The 24,324-nt window shown below is 47.2% G+C and overlaps 1 protein-coding gene and 1 long non-coding RNA gene across 3 annotated transcripts; one reads left to right on the top strand and one right to left on the bottom strand.

Annotated features, from left to right (window-relative positions):
• Positions 1 to 1,406: 1,406 nt before the first annotated feature.
• On the bottom strand, positions 1,407 to 9,855 carry LOC116660740. Of its 2 annotated transcripts, XR_004316331.1 has the most exons (6): positions 8,808 to 9,855; positions 7,519 to 7,594; positions 7,190 to 7,300; positions 6,723 to 6,778; positions 5,840 to 6,031; positions 1,407 to 2,239 (listed from the first exon to the last, which is right to left on the bottom strand). It is a non-coding gene; the product is annotated as an uncharacterized LOC116660740 (long non-coding RNA). The 2 variants fall into 2 exon arrangements; XR_004316330.1 differs by having other exon boundaries at positions 6,723 to 7,300.
• Positions 9,856 to 12,319: 2,464 nt separating this feature from the next.
• NKX3-1 (NK3 homeobox 1) lies at positions 12,320 to 17,005 on the top strand. Its single transcript, XM_032470848.1, has 2 exons — positions 12,320 to 12,711; positions 13,953 to 17,005. The coding sequence occupies exons 1-2, from the start codon at positions 12,399 to 12,401 to the stop codon at positions 14,369 to 14,371; spliced, it is 732 nt and encodes a 243-aa protein (XP_032326739.1). The 5' UTR covers positions 12,320 to 12,398; the 3' UTR covers positions 14,372 to 17,005.
• The last annotated feature ends 7,319 nt before the right edge of the window (positions 17,006 to 24,324 follow it).

Raw genomic sequence — 24,324 nt, forward strand, 5'->3', positions numbered from 1 at the left:
TAGACTAGAGACGCACTGTGTGACCCTGAGCAAGCCTTGTAACCTCTCTGGGCTTCGGTCTCTCCTTTCTTTACCAAATTGAAGAGGTGGATCGCTGAGGCTATTATTCTAATTTGGGGTGGCTCCCTGTGGATTTCAGATGCCCTTATTATTTTTAAATTGTAGGATAGGTCATATATCCAGAAGACTACATAAAACATATATGCACAATTCAAAAAAATAATCATAAAGTGAATACAGATGTAACTCCTACTCAAGGCAAGAAATAAGGGGTCCCAGCTCCCCAACAGCCCTTCTCCCCATCCCCCTGCAAGAATGCAAACCCCTTCCCTCCTTCCCTCCCCAAAGAAGAAACCAGCTATTCTGACTTTTGTGATAATAATTTACAGGCTTCTCCGTATGGATTTAGCTTTATGGACACATCCCTCAACATTATGGTTTAATTTTGCCTGATTGTAGATGTTACATAAATAGAATCATAGCCTGTGTATTCATGTATTCGTTAGTGACTTGCTGCCTTTTTTGATGTTCATGAGATTTATCCACGTGCTTGGGTGGAGCTTGAGTTTGCTCATTCACATGGCTACATGCTGTTCCAATGTACAGGTACCTCAATGCATGTGCTTACTGAAAAGGCACATAGATTCCAGCTGGATGCTGTAACACAGAATGCTGCTAGTGGTACTTTTTCTCACATGCACGGCTGTATTCTCTGGCTGGCGTTGGTCCTGGCTTCTAGGAACTGTTACACCTTACAGAGCAAGGATCCATCCTTGCAGAGATTTTTACTTATATAACAACAGCCTTTTAACTGTCGTATGATCTCACCGTGGACTCCCCACCTCCATCTGGGGCAGCACATGTCACTGTTCCCATTTGCAAAGGAAGAGTCCGAGGGCCAGAAAGGTGACAGCCACACTGGAAGTTAGTGACAGAATTGGGACTAGACCCCAGACCCTTGGCCCCCTGGTCCTGGGTTACTTCCACTGAAGGCCCAACAGGGAGTTCGAGTCCTTACACAAATCAGACGACCCTTGAGTGACACCTCTTTCTTTGTTTCCTGAGGGGAAACTGTGTAAGAGGGGTGGCAGCCTTTTGGAAAGCATAGAGGAGGGAGGAGTATGAAGCCGAGGGTGGGAGGGGGCGGGAGGGGTACAACTGCATTTTCAGGCACTTGTGAGCAAACAGAGTCTTTCAATGCTCTTGCTTTTGCGCCCCCTTGTCCATTTTTGCCTACATTTCTTTCTGGCTTTGTACCCCCAGACACGCTGATTCGTGCTTTCAATGGCCAATGCCTGAGAGTGGGGAGAATTCAGCGCAGAGCTGAGTCTCCTCTGTCCCACCTCCCCCAGCTCGGGCAGAGAGCTTCGTGGGAAGTCCCTCTGCCTCCCTCCCTGACTCTTTGTTTACACTCTGGCCAGTCCCTCCACCTTCAGCCAGAGAGAAGGATGTGGTCTTAGTGACACTGTCCAGATTCCAGTATAAGAAAAGCTAAAATGCCAGCAGCCCAGTCACAGACCTCGGAGCACTTTCTGACTCAGTCCCTGTGGGGTCATCCTCATAAGCTGGTCTCAGTCAAACCTGCTTCCTTCCCATCCATGCTCCCATGGCTCCTGCTTCCTCCTGTCACCAGTCCAGCTTAATTGCCTGAAACCCTAGGGCCCAGGAGATTGGAATCCAAACTGAGGGCTTCAGGGGCCAGAGGTGAACCTTTCCTTTGATGGCTCCTGTTTCTTGTCCTTCTCCGAACCCTCTTCTGCCTCCCTTGAGCATTCCCTGTGGGTCAGGTCTCCTGGGACCTGCTCCTGGAGCATCTTGAACCTCCCATCATAATGCATTTACTCTCCGCGTCCGTTGTCCCTTCTAAACAATCAGCCTCAGGTCTATCTTAGACCCTGGTATGTTCCTAACCCACCCTGTGCCTGTCATGGAGGAGAGGCTCAATACCGTTTGCTGTCTGAACAAATGAGTGAGAGGTTGCTGTCTGGCTTCCTTGTATGGAGTTGCTGTTATTTAACCAGCAAAACATACAGCTTTATTTTAGGGACTGAGCATCAAACGCATGTTCTCTGACTGGCTGGGCTTCTTTCTGATTCCAATATTTTCATCCCCACCCTAGAGAGTCATCAGAGGGGAAAGGTCTGGTCTAAGGAGCACCTTCCGATGTTTGGGATGTAAGAGGTCACAGAGATTCCATCGGGCCCTGCTCTCTGCCGAGCATCTGCAATCAGAGTCAGTCCTGTAAACACATGAGAAAAAATAACACATATAACCCAGGAACCTTTGCGTTGGAGAGAACAGTGCCAGTGGACTAACCCTCTGCCTCTGCTTGCAGCACTTAAACTGCCCACCAGGGGACACCCTTGCCTCCAGTTTCCCACTATGGGGGAAAAGAGATTTCCCCCAATTCCTTGGGCCGCCACCCAAAGCCTCTGCTTCTGGATTTGGGCAATGTTTCAGAGTTCTTTTTCAGGTCAACTGCTTTGTCTTCCGGTTTGGATATGACCAGTTGGGAGTGGACAGAAGGAGACAGTGAATCAAAGGTTTAAGGGCTCCATGGACAACAGCTGTTGGCCATGGTTTCAGCGTGACAAATATTAATAGCATTATGATAACGCTACGATGCTCGTGGCTACAAGATCTGCAGGAACGCTTTCCAGGGCACAGACGTCCCCCATAAATACTGTCTCACGTGATCATCATATACAGAAGTATTCACTCTCACACAGCTGAGGAAACCAGGGAAAGTGAGGGACATACCTAAGGTCACAAAGCTTGTAAGTTATGGTCTGAATGTAAACCCACTTGTCCTGTGTACAACTCCCCAGTGAACTTGTGTATCTAAACTATAACTGTCTGGGTGCGGGATGCTAACTCTGAAGGGATGCTAAAGCAAATATCACGAGATTAGACTGCAGCTCTGTCTTCGTTTTCACCCCCTCTCCAGGCTCTTGCTCAAACACCCTGCAGGGAAACTGATCTGACTGGCTCATCACATTGAACTGTTCTTGACTCAGAGATAAGGTTCCTAACTGTCTCTGAGTTGGAGACCACTTTGACCATCGATGTGGTTAAATCTTCCCGATTCTGGCTTAGCTCTGCTGTGGACCAGCTCAGCCATGGAGGGTGAGTTGACTTCATCTTTCCCGGCTTCAACTTCATCTTGGGGAGAATGGAGTTAGTTACACTAGTGGTTATCTGTGACTCTCTGGGTTGTGATGGGAACCCAACTCACACCAGCATGAGCAAAAAATTCAAGGCATTTTCTTCGCCCCCAGAGCTGAGTGGCAGGAAGGCTTACGTGAGGCTGGCTGGAAGCAGAGGCTGGAGTTTCCCCACTTACACCCTGCCCACTTCTCATGTCCACTTCGCTCTGCCAGGTCAGCTTCGTTGTTCTCCCGAGCCAGCTGAAACCACTGCCCAGCACACAGCTACTGGCAGCTCAGGATCACATCCTTACAGCTGCATAATCAGAGAGGAAGTGGCATCTTCCTTCCAACTCCAGGTTGGAAAACCAAGCCAGCTCTTCATCATCACAGGACACGGTGAGGATCAGGCAAGATACCAAGTGTGCAGGCGCTTTGAAAGGTCAGCCTCAGCTGCAGAATGCCTTCTTCTTGAGCGTTATCCTGCCCTGGGGCAATTCACTCACTTATAATCCTCAAATGCACCATCTGAAGAGTTCCCTGTAAGAGCAGGTTTTACAGGGGAGGAGGTGGACTGCAGTGTATTGGGTTGGACCCTCTCTTCCTAGACCTTGGCCGTGGTGTAAGGAGATGCCCCCGTGGGTCTAACAGTCCATAAATCTAGACAGAGTGACCCAGGCTATGCCCTCCAAGATGGGCATCACTTTGCATCATTTCATTCTGTCTCTGGGGGTCACATTCTCATCTCTGAGGCAACAAATGGAAAACAGGGGCAGTAGAGACACCCCCGTGGCAGGAGGCCCACCTCTAATGCCACCTTCGTGTTATGTAGATCTCGTCTCTTGCAGATGGTGGACCTTGTAACCTGCCATCCTCTTGTGGAATCCCACTGATCATGGCCCTTTAATAGCAGCAGCTCTTATCCCAAGTGAAGAATCGAGGCAACACAACCCTTGGGCCCTTTGCATTTTCCTACCTAATCGAGTAATAGCCTTCTGACCTGAAAATAGCCTGACCTGCAGAGCAGGGCCAAGGCTCCCCGGGAGGCTGGGCTGCGACGCAGCTGTAGGCTTGCCCCCAGGCAGTGAGCAGTAGCTCTTGGCTGCAATGGAGAGGGACCATAAGAGGACAAGAAGAACATGGCTCCCGCCAGGAAGATCAAAGTTGGCAGAGGCTGATCTGCATCGGCCTCAGCGTGAACGCACATCCACTGTCCCCAGGGCGGCTGGACAATCCTTATGCACCCGCACCAGCCCGCAGGTCTGCAACCATCCCCTGCCGGCTGCCCCATCCTTTATTTTGTGCAAGTGGTGGTGAGGGAGCACACAGACCATGACTTGCTTCCGTTCCCCACCACCCGCAGAAGGCTCTGCTCCCAAGATGCCTGCTTCTCCTCCCTCTCAGCAGCTCCCCTCAACTCCAAGCCCCCAAATTTAAGGAGCAGAATCCCAACCCTTAGAGGGGGAGGGTATAGCTTAGTGGTAGATCGTGTGCTTCAGTATGCACAAGGTCCTGGGTTCAATCCCCAGTACTTCCCTTAAAATAAGTAAATAAATCAATAAATCTAAATACCTCCCCCACTAAAAAACAAAACAAAAAGCATACTAAAAAAAAAAAATTAAGAAATAAATAAAGAATCCCAACCCTCAGGACTGTGATTCCAGAGCTGGTATCCCCAGCACCCACCCACCACCCAGGCAGAAAGGGACTTTTTCACACAGCCCTCTCCTCACACACTCTCAGCTTCAAGGCCAGATCGTGGGCTTGAGGAAACGGTTGACAAAGCTTTTCTCGGGCAGCTGGTGGATGGCCTGGCCTGCCTCCTTCTCCTTCAGTCCTGATGGGGAACCTGACATGACCAACTGGGGCGATCGGGGATCACACTGGCTGGAGCTGTCCTTGGTCTGGACACTCACTTAGAATCACACACAAGACCCCGCTTGATCCGCAGGGCAGGACGTGACTGCACAGCAGCCAGCTCTTATCACTCCCACTTATCAGGGGAGGTAACTTGGGCCAGGAGCGGCCAAGAACCTGCTCCGGGGAAACGGCAGAGCCAGGGTTTAAACTTGGCCTCTTTCAGTTGGGGGGGGGGCGGTGGTATAGCTCCGTGGTAGGGCGCATGCTTTGCATGCCCAAGGTCCTGGGTTCAATCCTCAGTAACTCCATTAAAAACAAAAGTTTAACAAACAAATAAATAAACTGGCCTCTAGGAGGCCAAAGGCCACCCTGTAGGCCCCACATCAGCTGTTCCTTTGCAATATCTACTACACAGGCCCTCACTCTCACTGTCCCAGGTCAGCCTGTGTCCTGATTCCCTTGATGCAGTCTGTCACCATTGCCACCAGCACTGTCTTCCTAAAACACGAATTTGATGGTACCCCTTCTCTCTGCTCCAAACCCTCCAAAGCCCCGAGTGGCCTGTGAGTATAAACTGTGGGCTGCTACAATTACCAGGCAGACCCTTCCTCCTCTGCTCCACCTACTCCAGTCCTCTCCGTGTGTCTCTTTAAAGGACCACCTCCTCCGTGCAGCCTTCCATCCTGAAGCTGCCAGTCTTTGAGGGTCAGTTGAAGAGCCCCCTTGTCTAGTGGCTTTCAAACCAGCTTCTGAAACACCGTGAGAGTTCCCAGGACCAGCGCTGGGACAGAGGGGTCTGGGTATGTGGAGGGGAGGTGTCACCAGCTCCTCACCTCTGCTCAGTGGCTGCAGACTTGCCTTTATCTGTCAGACATTTGGCATCCACGTAAAATTTTATCTGAAAATTGTCCCGCTGCTAAGGAGGATCCAGGGCCAGTTTGCTTGATGTGCATCTTGGCTTGGCACCTGTTAGCTGAGTGACTGCAGCAAAGTTAGTCAACTTCTCTGTGCCTCACTTTCTCCTTCTGTAAATTGGGGGTATGATAGTACCTATTCAGAGGGTTGTTGTAAAAACTAAGTGAGTTAATATAAGAAAAGGACTCTAAAGCACATTTTCAATGTCAGGTAAGTTTCAGCTACTATTGTTTTAGCACCAGGCCCAGGGTGTCTGTATCACTGAATTTCACTGGTTGAGAAAGATCTATTTCAAGCAGTCCTGGTGAAATGCTACGTCACCCTAAAACGGCGGGACACTGAATGGGCCAGTTTCCCCTCTTGGTGCTGAGCCTTCCCTGGAGGAAGTGGGCAAGTCTGTGAAGATCAGGTATCTCACCTGGGCTCCTTCTCCATCCCCGGCCTCTCTCCCCACACTCCTTCTCCTGCTCAGAACTCAGATGGTACCAGGGGCTTCTACCCCTGTTTGCGGGAGACGGCCGTCAGGGGTGTGCGGGACCCACCGTGCCGACTGCGGCTAGTTTCTCAGGGAGCCAAGCTGAGCAGTGAAAGGCCAGCCAGCCCCCACGCCTTCCGCCACCCCTCTCCCCCCGCCCTCCCCCTCCTCTTCTTGCAGGAGTGGATTCCATGCAGAGGTCTCTGGAGAGAAGCAGTGTCATGCTTGATCTGACCCCTCAGTTTTTCCTGCTTATCAATCAGCTACCTGCCGGCTCTGCCAAGAGGATCCACGAACAGGTTTTTGTTTTTCTTTTAAGGCCTTACCATGCCCATTGGCTGGTCACAGAAGTAAAACTCTGGCAGGGGAACTCTGGTCATGCCTGTAACATTTTATTTCTTTTAAAAAAAAAAGTACATGCCATAAATTCAATGATAGAAATTATCTCTGCATTTCTTGACTGTTTAAAACATTTTATAGTAGAAATCACATGTTTTAAGAGATAGAAATCCGGGCAGGGAAATAGCTTAGGGGTAGAGCGCATGCTTAGCATGCACAAGGTCCTGGGTTCAATTTATTAAAAAAATTTTAAAAAAGAAAGAAAAGAAAAGAGATAGAAATAAAACCAACCTACAGATTGAGAGACCTGGGTTCAAGTTCTGACTTGGTCACTAACATGTGATTTTGGAGGAGTCATTTAGATTTTCTGAACCTCAGTTTCCCCACTTCTAAAATGATGTCTCAGGTCTTTCAATACCCAATTCTGTGAATTTTAAATAGGAGTGCCACATACCTCCTGGTTCTGAACGTTGCCCTCTCCAGCATCCCCTCTCTCCATGCCTTCTGGGTCGTTCTCCATCTCCCCTCATTCCCCTCTCTGAGCCCCTTCAGGTGGGAAGGGAACCTGGATAAATATATGAATGGGATGAAAGCCTTTACGGATGTCCAAAGCATTTCAGGCATCAGGGCACTGCAGGGTGGTCTAGAAGGATTTCCCCATCCTTCCCCTCATGCCTGGGTGGCCCTTTCCCTTATGGTCTGTGAAAAACACCAGGATGGTCTTGCCTGCATTGGGCAGGACTTGCCTCGGGCCAAATATGAACCCCTGGCTGAGCGACTTACTCTCAGTGGTCTGTTGCTATGTTGTCCTAAATGATTTCCAGAAAAGTGTCTGTCAGAGGAGCTCCGGTTGGTAGTTCTGGAAGAAGGCAGTTTTCTTTGCAAGATAGCCTCTCATGACCCCAGTCCCCGTCTAGTCACGGGGGTCAGTAGAACCCCCTAAAGAGCCAAGCACAGTCTTAGCTCCTAGCCCCTCATCCCAGAGGGATGTGCACCCACCCCATCCCCAGAAATTGGCTCTGCCCCCTTCTCAGATAATCATCCAGCCAGGATACCATCATTTCAGGGTACCATCTTTGGTGGCCTGCCCAATTTTCTGGGGAGGGGGTTGCTGAGAGCTGGAGGCAGTGGGAGAGAGTTGGTCTCAAATTGCTTCTGGCAGCTGGAGAGCTTGTGAGAAGGTCAGAGCCTCCTTCCCTAGACAAACAGCCCCCCGTGTGTCTCCCCGTGGGGCCTCTGTTAAGCTGTTGAGCAGACCAGGCACCGAGGGATGGCGGCCACCCAGTTAGACCACATGGAAACTTCAGCAGACGCCCCCACAGCCTTGGGCTCACCAGAAACAGGCAGCCATGGAGGGGGCAGAGAGGAGGTGACCAGGGGCACCGTTAGCAAAATACTCTTGGGTTCCTATTGCCCAATAAATCTTCCCCAATGGCTTTTCTTGGGTGATAAGCACTGATGGGGGCATAATGAGGTTGAGTCACTATCTGCTACTGAACTTTCCCCAAACCCTAATCCTTTTTGCCACACAGAGAGGCCTGCAGGAAAAATTGGCATAAATAGGTACAGAGCTGGAGGAACAGATCTTTTTACAGGGTCTTGGGATGGAGGGAGAGAGAGGTCTTTTGGCAAGTATGGCATTTAAAACATGAATGGGTTTCAGAGTGATAGAAGGGCCCAGACCCACGTGAGGTCAGAAGTCCCCAGGGAAAAACAAAAATGGAGTAGATCACGTGGCCTACAGTGGCCTCCATGGCCTCCTCACCGCATCCTCCATCTCAATCCCGGAGCTGCCCAGAGTACTCAGCTCCTCACTGCTGGTGGCAGTGGCCAGTGGGGAGGTCCTTGGACTGGCAGCAATGGTGTCACTTGGGAGCTTGTTAGAAATCACAGTCTTAGGGTGCACCCAGACCCACTGAAGCAGAATCTGCATGGTAATAAGCTCCTCGGGCCATCTGTGTGTACCTCGAAGTCTGAGAAGCACAGGTCTACCCGTCCAGACCTGTCCCCTTCCATCTCCACCGCTCAACCTCCCAGGCTGTTTACCCTGGGCTCTGGGCTGGCCTCCTTACCTTCCTCTTCCTTGCCGCACCCCTCATATCCTGCAACTCTGCACTCCGCCAGCCTCCAGTTGGAAAATAAAAATAAAAAAAAGTCATGCCCTTGTGTAACTGAAGGTAGCTTAATGTGTCACCAAACTCACATAGCATTTTCACATTAGCACGTGAAAATCATCTGAACCCAAAAGCCACATGGAAAAATGCAGGACACCGAGCAGTAACAGTGGGGAGGCAGCACCTCTGAACAACTCCGTACTGCCACTGATCCAGGCTAACCTTGTGGAGGGTGGCTTAATTCATCCTTCTGTCCCTCTTTTCAGTGGCTCTGCCTATTATGATCCCATGGGAGGAGGGCGTGAGGCAAAGAAACAGGGTGGACTGAGCCAGGGAAACTCCCCCTGATCTGCTCTCCTCTTTTCCCACTCCGCTAGTTCCGTCCTTCTGCCCAGAGGTAACTGATCTATTGAGATGCTATATCCTTCTAGATTCTTCTATATATTAAAATGCTCAAATATAAAATATTCTATAGATAACCTGTGAATATCATTTTTACACAAGGAGCTCATTTTTAACTTTTTTTTTTTTTTTTGCAACTTGAATCACTCTCTGATCAAACTGAGGATATGATCCCAAGTCAGCATGTTGTGTATTTGAATATTTCTAGGGTAAATCTTTAAGCGTGGAATATGTGTGTCAAAGGATACACCCAGTTTTAATTTTGACAGATTTTGCCAAGTTGCCATCCAAATATACAAAACTGACTTACTCTCCCTCCAACAGTATGGGAACAACTCTTCCTCACTCCCCACCAACACTAGACATTATCCAACTTTCTAACCTCTGTCAATCTAATAGGTGGAAAGAGGGCATCTCAATGTGGTTTTGATTTGCATTTCTCTAATGATGAGTGTGGTTAAACTTCTTCTTTTTTTTTTTTTTTTCATGTGCCTGTTAATGTTTTAAATCTTTGAGCCAGTTGGGATTTATTTTGTTATAAGAATAGAATTTATTTTTTCCATATGTACTAGATATTAAATAATTCACATTTCACCCCCTTGATTTGAAATGGCACCCAGCTCTAAATTTTAAAAATGAAAAGAGGTCACTCAATCTAAACTTCACACTATATACAAAAATTAGTTCAAATGCATCATGGATTTAAAAGTAAAATATAAAACATTTAGAAGATAAATAGGAGATAAAAAATAAAAGGAGAGTATCTTCAGTACCTAGAATTAAGCAAAGAGTTCTTAGGCATGACAATAAGAATGAAACTTGTAAAATAAAAATTCACCAAAATTAAAAACTTCTGTGCTGTGAAATATCCTGTTTAAAAAAAAAATGAAAGGACAAGCTACAGACTAAGAGAAAGTATTTGCAAACCACATATTCAACAAAGGCTTATATATAGAATATATTTTGAAAAACTATCAAAACTCAATAGCAAGCTCCCCACCAAAAATCCAATTATAACATATGCAAAAAGAGTTGAACAGATATTTCACTACAGAGGAAATACAGATGGCAAAGGAGTACACGAAAAGATATCCAATGTCACTTGGGAAATGCAAATTGAAAATTAAAACCACAATGAGATATTGCTACACACCTATTAGAATGACTGAAATAAAAAAATAATGATAACACCAAATGCTGATCAGGATGTGGAGAAACTGGAACTCTCATATGTTGCTGGTGGAAATCTAAAAATGGTACAATCCTTCTGGAAGATAGTTTGGCAGTTTTTAATAAAACTAAACATGCAATTACTCTATGACCCAGAACTTGTCCACTCCTGGACATTTATCCCAGAGAAATGGAAACATGTGTTCATACAAAAACCTGTACGTGAATGTCCACAGCACTTTCATTCAAAATAGCAAAAACAAAAAACAAACAAAAAACCCTAGAAACAGATCAATTGTCCTTCAGTGGGTGGATGGTTAACAAACTTTGGTAGATCCATACAGTGGAATATTATTCAGTAATTTTTTAAAAAAGTATTCGCTATTCATACATGCAACAATCTGAGTGGCCTCAGGGGCATTATACTCAGTGGGGGGAAAAAACCCTCAATTCCACATAGTTACATGCTGCTTGATGTTTGATTCCATTTATATAACATTCTCCAGATAGTAAAATTATAGAAATGGAGAACAGATTAGTAGCTGCCAAGGGTCAGTGATGGAGAGAAGAGGTTTGGTTACACAAGTACAAACAGATAGCACAAGGAGTCCTTTTGTGATGATGGAACCATTCTGTATCTTGATTGTGGCATTACAAGAATCTATTCATATGATAAAATTGCATACAGCTACACACACACACAAGAACACAAAATGATGAAAATAAAATAAGATCTGTAGTCTAGTTAATGGTGTGTATCAATATTAATTTCCTGGTTTTTATATGGTACTGTGGTTATATAATATGTCATCATTGGGGAAGCTAAGGGGTACTAATTTGGCAACTTCCTAGGAATTTCTAACTATTTCAAAAGAAAATGTTACAATTTTTTTCAAATGAAAAAATAAGAGAAGAAAAACCATCTTTGTCAAAGACCCTCCTGTTGCACAGGGTGGCTCTCTTTAGCAGTTGCTTTATTCACAATAACCTACTCCCTCCCCAGACACGCAACATACCATCTTTTTGAAAAGTTTCCCGTGGAATGAAAGGTACCTTAGACCGAGATGTACAGAAAAGTTGCTTAAATAAAAAATAGTTCAAAAGAACATTGTTATATCCTTTTTCTAGACTCACTGATTAATATTTTGACCCATTCACTTTATCATATGGGATCTAGCTATCCATCTGTATCACTGTTTCTGAACCAATTGAAGGTAAGTAACGTACATCATGGGTCTTTGCCCCTACACAATTTAGTGTTTACTTCCTAAGAACATTCTTCTGTACAATCACAGTACTGTCACCAACTTCAGGAAATGTAACACTGACTCAGTACTTCCAGCCATTGTTCCTATTCCATTTTCATCAGTTTCCTCAATAACGTCCAGGACAGAATCCAGCCTTGGGTCAGGTACCGCAAGCTGTCATGTCTCTTTGAGAGCCTTAGATTTAGTAGCTCCAGCTTTGCTACCAATGTCTCCTTGTCACCGGGCACCCAGAATTCTCACCTGCAAAGTGAGGTGGTGGTAATTGCCCCGCCTATTTCTTTGTGAGTAAAGGCACTTTACTCATCTCTAAGAGCTAAATAGGGTATTTCTCTTCTGCGTCATGATTTCCCAGAAGCAGCTAAACTTATGTTGTGGGTTGGAGCAGAGGAGACTCGCTTTGGTTTTCGCTCTCAGCCTGGGAAAACGATGTAGGGAGGAGGGAGGCGACCGAGGATCCAGGAGAAGAAGGAAAGTGTAGAGACCTCTATGGAAGACAAGCCCGAGACTGTGCGAGAGACTTCCCTTTTCCCGCACCTGGAGCGCCGGACGGCCAATCAGCGGCGCGGCTCGAGCGCGCGGCCAATGGGAAGGCGGCGCGGCGCGCCCCCAGGGCTATAAGTGCGCGGGGACGCGGAAAGTGAAAGTGGTGCGGGCGCTGCCGGCGCAGCCGCTCGGCCTCCGAGCGCCAGCGGGGGGCCGGGCCGCCAGGATGCTCCGGGCTCCCGAGCCACGGCCAGCGGAGGCAGGCGCGGCCGGCTGCAGACCCCGGGCCGCGCCACCCGCCCCATCCAAGCCGCTCACCTCCTTCCTCATCCAGGACATCCTGCGGGACGGCGCGGAGCGGCACGGAGGCCCAGCGGGCAACCCGCGGCCGCAGCCCCCGCGCCAGCCGGACCCGAGGCGAGACCCTGCGCAGGAGTCCGAAGAAGGAAGGGGCGGCGCCGGGGCGCCCGAGGACCAGCCGAGCGCCCGGCCCCGCGCCGCGCGGAGGGAGGCCGAGCCGCCGGCGGAGACTGAGGCAGGTAAGCCGGCGAGGCTGGGGCGGCCGGGCTGGCCGGGGTGAGTCCCGCAAGAAGGGCGGGTCAGCCCGCGGGCTGCATGGGCGTGAGGGCGGGTGCTGGGCGGACCTCTCCGAGCTCCGGCCGCAGGGATGCGGGGCCCCGCGGCCGCAGGCGGAGGGACCTCACCGCCTCTGCCTCGGGCGCGCCTCAGAGATGAACCCTGAGCCCCAGCGTCAGGGCGGCGCGGGATTTAGCCATGGGCTTGATTCCCCGCCGCGCTGTGCTCTGCGCCGCGGGTTCTTGGCGCCCGGGGCTCAAAGGCTGGCGCTCACGCAGCGCCACGATGCTCCGGTGACCTAGATGGAAACCCTGACACGCGCTCCCAGCCACTGCGCGACCCTTGCTTGGCGCCAGCCCCGCGTTACCTCTTGGCATTAACAAAAACTAACATGTAACAAGTTACTGATAATAACTTATTAATATTAATAAAACAGAGTTTGACCAGCAAAGATTCCCTTTGCTTCTCAGTCCCACAGATAATAAAACAGTAAATCTAGGAGTCACTCTGGTCCTCGGGAGATATAACCGTCGGAACATTTAGCGTAGACCACTTTTCTCTCCTATCAGTTTTTTTTTTTTAATTGAGGTAAACTTGGTACATCATCCTATATTAGTTTCAGGTGTACAACATAGTAATTCGGTATCTGTATACTACAAAGTGATCGCCACAGTAAGTCTAGGTACCAGCCGTCACCATGCAATTGACCCCCTTCGTACGAGGCATCCGTATGGCTCGGCTCATTTAGAAAAAAAGGGGGGTTAAAGCCAGAGAATGAACTCTCCTGCCACACAAGCCTTCTCTTGCCACCCGGATGTTCACACCGGATGCCTCTGGGTCCCACTTCACTGGGTATCTTATTTCTAAGTCCTTCCCTGCCTCCCTTCTCCCACTGCTCCTCAAGTCACATCCAGAATCCCTATTGAATTCTATTGGGCGATGTGGCAGTAAGTTCTACCACTAACCTCTCCCACTTTGGGTCCTTGATGACTATTGGAAAACTAATACATAATCTACGTATTCACTCACTCCCCACTTGGGGAGTCCCTTGGTCATGTGAAAAAAGTGCAGTGTATCCAAGCTGACAGTGGGTGGTTTGTTCACTCACCAGAAAAACAGATAAGGGTGGATTGAATTCTGTTCTCTTCTCTGCTACCATGTAACATTTTCCTTCCCATCCCTGCTTCTCCCCGCTCCTTTCCAGATAGGCACTTGGGGACTTATCTGTTGGACTGTGAAAACACTCCGGGCGCCTTACCGAGCCGGCCCCAGACCCCCAGGCAGCCGCAGAAGCGCTCCCGAGCCGCCTTCTCCCACACTCAGGTCATTGAGTTAGAGAGGAAGTTCAGCCACCAGAAGTACCTGTCAGCCCCTGAAAGGGCTCACCTGGCCAAGAACCTCAAGCTCACAGAGACCCAAGTGAAAATATGGTTCCAGAACAGACGCTACAAGACCAAGCGGAAGCAGCTCACCTCGGACCTGGGGGACCTGGAGAAACAAGCCTCCTTACCAGCTCGGAAAGAGGAAGGCTTCTCGCGGGCCTCCCTCATCTCTGTGCATAACACCTACCCTTACTACCCCTACCTTTACTGCTTGGGAGGCTGGAGCCCAGCTCTCTGGTAACACCAGTGCAGACAACTACCCGTGATCCAAAACTGCCTTCCCCAGGTGGTCCCTCTGGAAGGAAAGGGGCCAGGGTCAGGGAGGCCCAGGCAGCAAGAGGCGTGCAGACCAAAACTGTGGGAGGTTTGCATGAAAATCCGAGATTCTTCACTGATGGGCCAATGAAAGATCTGGGACAGGGAATAATTTAATATCCGAATAGTTCCCCCAACGCAGAACGAGGTCATTTTTGCTTTTACAGACCTGCTTGAAGTGGGGAGGGACAAAGCCAAGTGCAGTTTCCAGCACTTCGGGTGATTCTGTATGAGCTGATGGGATGTGTGAGGTGATGTCCGCTTCACTTCTGAGGGTTCTGCTGCTCCAGCTCCATCCTCTCGTGTGGCTGAGCATCCATTCACAAGAGCAAATGTGAAGGCAGTGGGGGTAGGGGGGACGGCTAAGGGTGAGGATGTCACCTACTGAATTAAGCTGAAGGTCAGAAGTCTCTCGTTGGCCTTGGACTATAACCAAGGTTTCTCTCTGTCCCTGGAAGAGAGAGGGAAATAGAGGACTCCAGAGAGAAGCCTGTGGTCCGTGCTCAGCAGATTGGCACAGGATATGGAGATGGGTAGGAAGAGGTGAGATATAAGCTTCTTATTCCTTTCTAAATAATCTGCCAACTGAAGTATTTACAGGGTGGCCCAAGTAGAACAAGAAGGACTTACTGTGGTTTTAAGACAAGCTGTACAAACAGAACTCTCCTGCAAGAGGTGGGCCCAGGCCAGCAGAGTCTCCTCATGTCCAAGACAGTGGCCCGAGGACTCTCCACACTGCTGCTGGGGGCATTGCATTTTTTATTAGCAAAAGGTAAAAAAAAAAAAGCCTTTTCTGGACCTTTTTGCTCTGGGCCTGAGAATTTAGAATGAGAAAGTTCCTGGCGTTGTCAGGCTATAACTCATACTACACCATGACAGATCACCAAATTCTTTAAGCTCCTCCTCTCCTTTTATTATTATTACTATTTTTTTTTTTTTTTTGGTCCCCTTTCCCTAGCAATCACCCATGGAAGGGCTTTGTTTCAGTCCAGACTTTTTGTCTGGCTGCACCTAACATATAACGCCTTCCTTATTTAGCCTGAGATCTGGGCTTTTTTGCTTTTTTTCTTTTTTTCCCCCAAAGCTTTCTCTCTCCTGGGTTTAAAAAAAAAAAAAAGTGGCATTGGGGGAGTGGATTCTGCATTGGCCAAAAGACATGTGTTTTGTTTTGTTTTGTTTTTTCAAAACAAGCAATTCTTATTTCTTTCCTTTAAAAATATATGGCATTAAATCCCAAATCCTATTTAAAGACTTGACAGCTCTAGAAGGTCACTGCTGCTTTTATAGGACTCTCTCGTGGCTCTGTTGTTACAGTTCAAAGTCTGAGAACCCTTTCGGATCCAGGCAGGCAGAGGCTGTAAGAGGGGTGAGGGTTTTACACACAAGGAAGAACACAGTGTGGAAGGAAGGGCCACGCACTGTTGAATGGTGCAGTGGAAATCAAGGGCTCGTGGGCGGGGCGGGGAGAAAGGGGGCCTGCGCCTTAGAAAGTCCAGGCCTCTGAGCGACTGACTGATGGCACTTTGCAGGAAGAGGCTAAGAAAAAGGAAACAGTTTTCAAAACACGTTATTATGGCTTCCATCGTTTAACAATGAAACTATCCAAATGCTTCAAGAACTGTGTTTAATGCCTATTTAAAAAAAAAAAATGTGGGTTCCCCCACCTCCCAGGAGTCACCTGACAACTTCAGAGAGAATGAGAAGAGGGCACAGGAGAAATCTGGCCACCCTTCTGTTTTCATCATGTAATCTCAGATGACCCGGTAGAGGGGGAACTTCGGAATGAAAAAAAGCCAGTTACTAACGAGGTACCCCGAGGCGTGGAAATCTCTTGATCCCACTACTTAATTCTGTTCCGTGAGAAACCTTTCAATTTCCTCCTGTTAAAAAGATCCAATTTACTCCTGGTGGCAAAATTGCCAAAGTTGATAGAAAGCTGGCTGGTTTCACCCCGCTTTTCTATCGTTCCAGCTTCATGTTGAAATATTGCCGAATGCCACATGTTGCCCACCCAGAAGAGGGAGCACAGAAGGCAGGACCCCCTAAATTGCTTTTTCTTTCTCACAGGCCTTTTAACATAAGCATTCAGTGTTTGCTCTGCAGTCAGTATCCTTCCTCTGCCACCCTCCGCCTTCAATTCTTTCACCCCCCAAATCTGCAAGGATTAAACATTTTACCGCGATGTATGTTGTGTTGCAAAAAGAAAAGAATAAGACTGTGTTTAAAATCATTTGGTTTGGCGAATCCATCTTGCTTTTCCCCCATTGGAACTAGTCACTCACGCATACCCACGCTGGCAGAAGGATATTTGAAGAGTTAGTGTATCCGTATCCTATAGGTACACTGGAGGGTGCCCCGGACCACTTCACCCAGACAGCCTGTTTCTGTCCTGTTGAATAAATTCAGTCAGGTTCTCCACGGGCATTACTCCCGCTCCGATCTGTAACACACAAGCCTGTGAGTTGAAGTTAAGTCCCCCAACCAAACCTTATTTTTCTATGTATTTTTTGCAACATCTGAGTGTTTTTAAAATAAAGTACTGTGTCGTTATTAGACATAACTGTGTGTGATTTTCTGCTCCCTAAATACTGCATGCTGTTGAGCTTACGTGTTTCTGGTTACCGTGTTCTCCCAGCCCACCTGACAAATCTACGGAGACCAAATAATCAAAAGCAGTAGCTTAGTCTGTAGGAGGTGATGGTCATTCTTTTGTAAATGCGCTGGTCTCTGTTGCTGGTTAATCACACAGAGGGAAAAGAAATTTCCGTCTTAGTTTAATAATCACCTGCTTCAGCCCAAGGATGCCTTTGGTTTATGTAGAGAGTCAGGTATTTACTTAGATTTCTTGAAGACCCTGGAGGGACCACGGAGACCACAGCAACACTTCTTTGAAAATTCCCCTTTCTACTCCCTCCAGCCCCTCACACTACAGCTGCTGCCCTGGTCCCCTGGCACCTACATCTCCCTGAAAATGTCACCTTCAGTCAGGGCACGTGGACCTCCGGCACGCAACACCTTTGAATTGGAATCACAAGTATTGAAAATAGGTTTAAAATAAAATATATAAATAACACATCCTTCATCTACCTGCACTTAAACCTTCATTAAATCCCACAAGCAGAGTGTCTCACGTACCCGATCACCTAACAGAATTGATGGTTTTCTTCCCTCCTCCTTCAAGGAAACAGAAGCTTAAAGAGTCAGGTTCTTACTCTAGGTAAAACATATCATAATTTCAAAGTTTGCTCTAATCCTTTAAGTACATTGTACACACAGGTGGGGCCTCCGGTTGCATGTTCACATCTTGAGAGTTAACTGCATAAATCTATAGCCATCCTCCTCTTCCCTGGAAGGCTCTCAAATTACAAAGGCTCTTGCAGTAAATTAACAGATGTGGATTTTTTTTTAACCATTAGAAGTAACTCATCCAGGAAATTAAACAGGAATCTCTCATCTCCGAAGAAAGTTCTCCGCCTCCTCTTCCCTGTCACTTTTCCAACTTTCCTTCAGTGTCTCTGCTAATCTCACACCCATCGTCTTCCAGCAACTCGCTTCTGTGGGATTCAGAATTCCTTTTCAATCTGTCTCCTAAGGCACTCCCGGTGCCGCTTTCTAGAGTCACTAGAGCTTTGTCACTGGTGGTCCCCTGGTCCTCCCCAGGCCTCCTTAGAAAGGCCAAAGCCACCAGAAGGGGAAATGAATGACAGAGACAAAAGTCTTCCTTGTAACTACTAAGCAAGTCATTTTCCTGGGGTGATGTTAATACCACATGCCTTAAAGCTGACGTCTGAAGGAAGAGAAGGTCACCTCGCTCGGGTGCCCTGTGAGGGAGACTTGCACACAGAGGGTTTATTGGGAGCGAGCTCAGGAAGCCCCCCAGGGGCCGTGAGGATGGCAGAGAAGCTGACCCACACGGCAGGTGAGACTGCGTCCTCCCTTGATAATTTAAGAAGCTCCAAAGCCAGTGTATCCCAGCTTGTGGAAAGGATGGGACGGCTCTCCCAGCATCAGTTACCTCCTGAAAGTGGGGATTACCTTGGGCCATGCGATTCCTTCTGGGGTCTCAGAGTCATTAGCATCGATATTCCCAGCAGCTGCGAGGCTGCATGTCCCCTGCATCCGGGCCTCTGGGCAGCACCGCGGAATTCACTGTAAGATATAGGACCCTAGCCTTGGTCACTCTCAGGGCCGCGGTCACCACCATCCTTTGCAATGAAGATATCCCAGTCAAGAGGGTCAGACCAAGCTTAGAGCACCAAGCTCTGCCCAGAGACATCCAGACTCTGCTGCACCCACCGCCACCACCAATGTGTCACCAGGGCTTGTTTGTCAAAGCCAAAAGTTATTTACTGCCCAAGAAAAGGGGCAGGAATGACAGTCCTGGAACAAGGAGAGCTCCTAGATTAGCCATGGACTTGGCCTTCATACAAACTTTCCCAGACAGACTAGCCCGTCAAAAGTCCACAAGGGAAAGCGGACCCTTAGTCTCACCCATGTGTCCTCCTCTGACCTCTACAAGGCTCCAGACGCTGCCTCGACTTACTTCCTGAGCTTGCTCTGGGCCTGACATGGGGTTTAGGAGAAATCTACAATGCAGATTTAGAATAGGTCCCCTGCGTGGTTCCCCCTCTTTTTTTTTTTTTAACTGTAGTATAGTTGATTTACAATGTTGTGTTTGTTTCTAGTGTACAGCATAGTGATTCAGTTATATATATATATATATATAATATATACATACACATTCTTTTTCATTATAAGTTATTACAAGCTATTGAATCTAGTTCCCTGTGCTATAGAGCAGGACCTTGCTGTTTATCTATTTTATATATAGAATCTGTATCTGCTAATCCCTAACTCCTAATTTATCCCTCCCCCGGCCCTTTCCCCTTTGGTAATCATAAATTTGTTTCCTATGTGAGTCTGTTTCTGTTTTGTAAATAAGTTCATTTGTGTCATTTATTTTAGATTCCATGTATAAGTGATATCATATGGTATTTTTCTTTCTCTTTCTGGCTTAGTTCACTTAGTATGATAATCTCCAGGTCCACCCATGTTGCCACAAATGAAATTATTTCATTCTTTTTTATGGCTGAGTAGTATTCCATTGTATATATATACCACAACTTCTTTATCCAGTCATCTGTTGATGGACATTTAAGTTGCTTCCATGTCTTGGCATTGTTAATGGTGCTGCTATGAATGTTGGGGTGCATGTGTCTTGTCAAATTAGAGTTTTCTCTAGACATATGCCCAGGAATGGGATTGCTGGATCATATGGTAAGTGTTGGGGAAAGTTTGGGATTTTCAGTTTTTTTAAGGAATCTCCATACTGTTTTCTTTAATGGCTGCACCAAATTACATTCCCACCAACTGTGTAGGAGGGCTCCCTTTTCTCTGTTTGGCTTCTTCTGACTGGACAGTCTCTACCTGTTTCCAGCTCCAGTGATGAGCACAGCCCTCAACAGGGAGGTGATGGGGCAGAGAGGAAGGGGTGACATACAATGGAAAGTCCCATTTTCTCCTTGGAATGACTATAGGATACCCATAGACTGTTTTTAAGCCTAGAATTCCATGGTGGTCCACAGGGAATAAATGCTGCCTTTGCTCTCTTGAAGGTGGAAATCAGCCACATTTTGTTTCAAATACCAGGTGGCCCCATAGTCTCCACTGCATTTGCAGGATGCATCTCTGTTCCATGGTCATCAGCACCGGCTGCACATTGGAATATGCTGGGCATCTTTACAAAACCACTGGAGGTCCAGCCGTCCTTAACACAAACTGCCCTATAATTTCTGGAATAGGACTCGGGCATTAAGAGTATTTTTTAATACTAATACTAATGCCCAAGGTCATGCGCCACCTGCTTAGCCTCTTTTCAGCTGGTTCGCCTGCTGAGCCTCACAGGTGCCAGGAACAGAGAGAGCTACCTGGAGGAGCCAGCCACGGAGGGAAGAGTCAGCGGTGCATTTTTGTTTTTGTTTTTGTTTTTTGCCTTAAACATAAAATTTGTGTTATTTTTTTAAGTACCACGATTAACAATGTGTCAACTGCTGGTGTATAGCACAATGTCCCATCACGCATATATATACATATCTTCATTTTCATATTCTTTATCATTAAATGTTATTATAAGCTATTGAACATAGTTTAGGGGGTGGGGTTTTGATTGGTTTTTTGTTGTCATTGTTGTGGTTTGTTTTGGGCTTTTTTCTTTTCTTTTCTTTTCTTTTTCTTGCTCTTTCTTCTTATGGAGAACAAATGTTCAGCTTTTCTTACTTTCTTCTCAAGCCTCCTCCTCTTGCAATTTCTGACATCATCAAAAGGCCTTCTGTAATCAGGGAAAGGCCAGCTCATTCCGGTTAACCCCTCCCTCAGAACTGAAGGGACAGGCACTCCAGCTACCTGGGCGTTTGGTAAACCTAGTAATCCAGAAGCACGTATTACCCATCGGACTGACACACACGCTGACTGCCCTGGAAGACGGGAGAGAAAATTCCACCCCCCGACTCTTGCAGAGCTGTTTTCACCTGTCCTGGAACCACCTTGTTTGTGCGCTGCTGGGAACAGCGGGTGTCATTTAACATCTGTCAGTCAGCGTCATGCTTCCCTGGCGACTCCCATCTATCAGGATTACGTCCTGTCTTAACAGTGACACAACATTTACACTTCCTCCTGCCAAATCAGTAATATTAAACTTTTTTTTTAAGTGTGTGTGCAGAGATGGATAAAGTGGAGGGTGGTTCAACGAGTGAGGGAAGGGATATGCCTTGGGACAACACAGTTTTTAACTAAAATTTTCATGCAAAAAATGCAGAATTGGTGTCCAAACTCCAGCTCAAAGCTAGAAAAGTTTATGCTTGACCTAAACAACATCTGAAAACAAGAGTGAGTGGAAATGAGTTGGCCCTGCCAAGTTCTTTTATGGAGAAAAATGTGGGGAATAGTCACAACACAAGCTTGGAGGCTGGGGAGATGTCATTCTCTCATGGAAAAGTTTGGAATCTCTCCCTCACTCCATGCTGAGAGCTTGTTTATACTTAGATCCTTGACTTTTTTTTTTTTTTTTTTTCCCTTCAGGGAAGATCTGACTTATCAGAGGCAAATACAGACAGGTTCCGTGCCTTGCACGGTGAAGTGTGGAGCGGGTACTGAGGATTGCCCTGGCAAAGGCATGCAAGGAGGTGCTGATGTAGCTTTACCAGAGCTCAAATTAGAAGGTCCACATCTCCTTCCTGTGACGAGAACCAACATAACAGAGATACGAGCATGAACGGCTTCTGAATTGAAGAAGGGAGACACTTAAGAATGCTGCAGACTTTTCTCTTGCTGCTCCCTTCGTGAAATGTACAAACCAACAGGGCAAATGGATGATGGACGCTTAAGACAAAGGTCCCAGGGTCCTCAGCCCGGCTCACACAAATGATTTCTCTGGGTTTCAAATTTGCTTGTCTTATTAATGAGTAGGCAAGACCCTCCATAAATGTGTAAACAGCGTCTGGAGAGTCCACTGAAAGGAGCTCTTTCAATAAAGAAGGGGGAAGGAGCGGGGTGAGGAAGGATGGCGTGGGTGAGGAAAGATATTAGCAAGATGCAATGGTACAGATGTCAAAGTTTTGCAGCCTCCTGTTTCCAGAATCCCGACTCCAGCAATGCCGTTTAGACCTTGACTTAAATCGTGCACGCTGTTACTGGGCTGTTGCCTTTTTTTCCTCGGAGCCAGTTCAAGTGCATGTGAGGAGCCAAGGCGAGGGAGGAGGGATAGCAGAGTGGGAAGTGGTGGGGAAGGGACTCCACGGGTATTTTTCCACAGCCCGCGGAAGCATCCGCCTGTACACGTGAGCTCTTCAGCCTCTCGTTGGCTCCTGATTGACCCCTGAGTGGACAGATGGCTCCCTGTCCTAGAGATCAGGTTTTGTAACAGAGATGGACTGGGGGTATGTCAACTTTGGCATCAGGAAGGAACAAAAGCTGGACCGGGATCTGAGGAACGGTGTTCTCATTACAACCCAAGTGAGTTTTATAAAAGCCTGTGTCAGCACACACCCCAGAGTAGCAGGATGGGTTTTTGCACAAACAGGGCAAGCTTCCCACACAGAGAAAAGAGCTTGCTAGAGATGGAGATACACACACAACAACAGGAGGCCATGGGAAAGAACTGAAAGAGAGCTAGTTGACCGTAAATCCCTAAAAGCCAGAACGAATCTGATCTTGGACAGCAACCAAAAATGTATCGTGTCCTGAGCAATGGGCCTAAGCACGCCTCCTTACTCTGCACTGAGCGGAGAGAAGTTTGATGCTAATCAAGTACATGTCTGCATATGAATGAATGAATGCATCCAGAGCTCACCTGGAGTACTCGGTTCGGTTCTGAGCACCATGTTTGGAGTAAATGGTAGAAAGTTCAGAGAAGCATAACTGGGATGATGCAGGGATTTGAAACAGAGGAGTCAGAGGAGGAATGAGAAGCATCAGACTTCCTGTGGTTGCCCTAGGTAGGCTCATCAAAGCAACACGGGGCTCAGACCAGCAGCGTCTGAAAAAATCACTGGGCTGATGTGGGTCCCCTGTCACGGGGGAGGTGACAACTCTTTGGTGAGGAGGTCTTCAGGAGGATGGACATGCACGTTGCAACTTAAGATCTTTGCCAGCCCTCTGGTTCTATCATCCTGGGCAGAAGTACTGGGGTCTAACCTGTTTGCCACCTACTAACTGTGAGATGAGGGCAAATGTCCCTAACTCCTCTGGGTCTCAGCTCCTCCTCTGTTGAACGGAGAAGTTAATCCTTACTGCAGGTGAGCTCAATCAGTTCAGCTCTCCAGGCCCCATCTCTGATTCATAAGGGAAACAAACAATTGTGCCATTTCAGGGGCGCTGGAGATCTACTGATTAATTGATATCTGCTGATGGAGATCTGACATTCCACTCTTAGAGATTCATTCTTGAACCATAAGAATCCCATCTCCAATGAAAATATAAATAGTCCTGGGAAAAGCAGTGAATTAAACTTGATGAATCATTTATCCCCCACTATTAATGTTTTTTTTTTTAATAAACTGAAATTCAGTACCAAACCAGACTTAAAGAAGGCAAACAGTAGCTCCAGAACCCTCTTCATGCTTCCTGGAGTCAACGTTTCATACAAACCTCTGGGCAGCACACCCCTCACTCACTGCCCAGCGCATTACAGGGAGCTGGATCTCCAGCTGCTTCAGAAAACAAACTGTCCCCAGGGAACCACACAGAACTCTCGGAGATGTTTATTAATTTCAATAGAGACAACTTGCGACAGTGACAACGGATCACTGTAAAAGAGGGGAAAGCACAGGAGAGAATGCTGGAGACTTAAAAAGAAAAACTAAATTTCTATTTCTAAATTTCATCTAAGTTTAGCCCTGCCCCTACTGATTGCTTTATTGCTCTGTCTTATGTTCAGGGCTTAAACTATCACATTCTTTTCATAGAAGCCTTTTGACTTTAGACCTCAGAACATGTATATTGTTGCCTGGGAAATGGATGTCCAGAAAGGGGCAGTGGCTGAAGGACAGGTGGGTGACGAGTTCTCTCCACTGTGCTGTTCAAGTTTCCTTCCCTCTAACTCAGCCTGTCAGTAGCCCAGCGAATATGGAGGAGGACAAAAATGTTTTCATATTTATTTTTATTTTAATTTTTAACCAAAAATGTTCTAACTCTAAGTTCTTTACCGAAATCAATAATTAGCTGGGTTTCTCTAGACGCAGAATGGCCCAATAAAAATAACATGGATTTTAGCTTTAGGACTGACCTATAACCCAGGCTATACCTTTATATTAGCTGTATGACCTTTGGCAAGTTATTTGACCTTGTTGAGACTTGGATTCTTCATCTTTTTTGTTTTAATAT

The sequence above is a fragment of the Camelus ferus genome, chromosome 31 (genome assembly GCF_009834535.1).
Source record: "Camelus ferus isolate YT-003-E chromosome 31, BCGSAC_Cfer_1.0, whole genome shotgun sequence".
NCBI classification, from domain to species: domain Eukaryota; kingdom Metazoa; phylum Chordata; class Mammalia; order Artiodactyla; family Camelidae; genus Camelus; species Camelus ferus.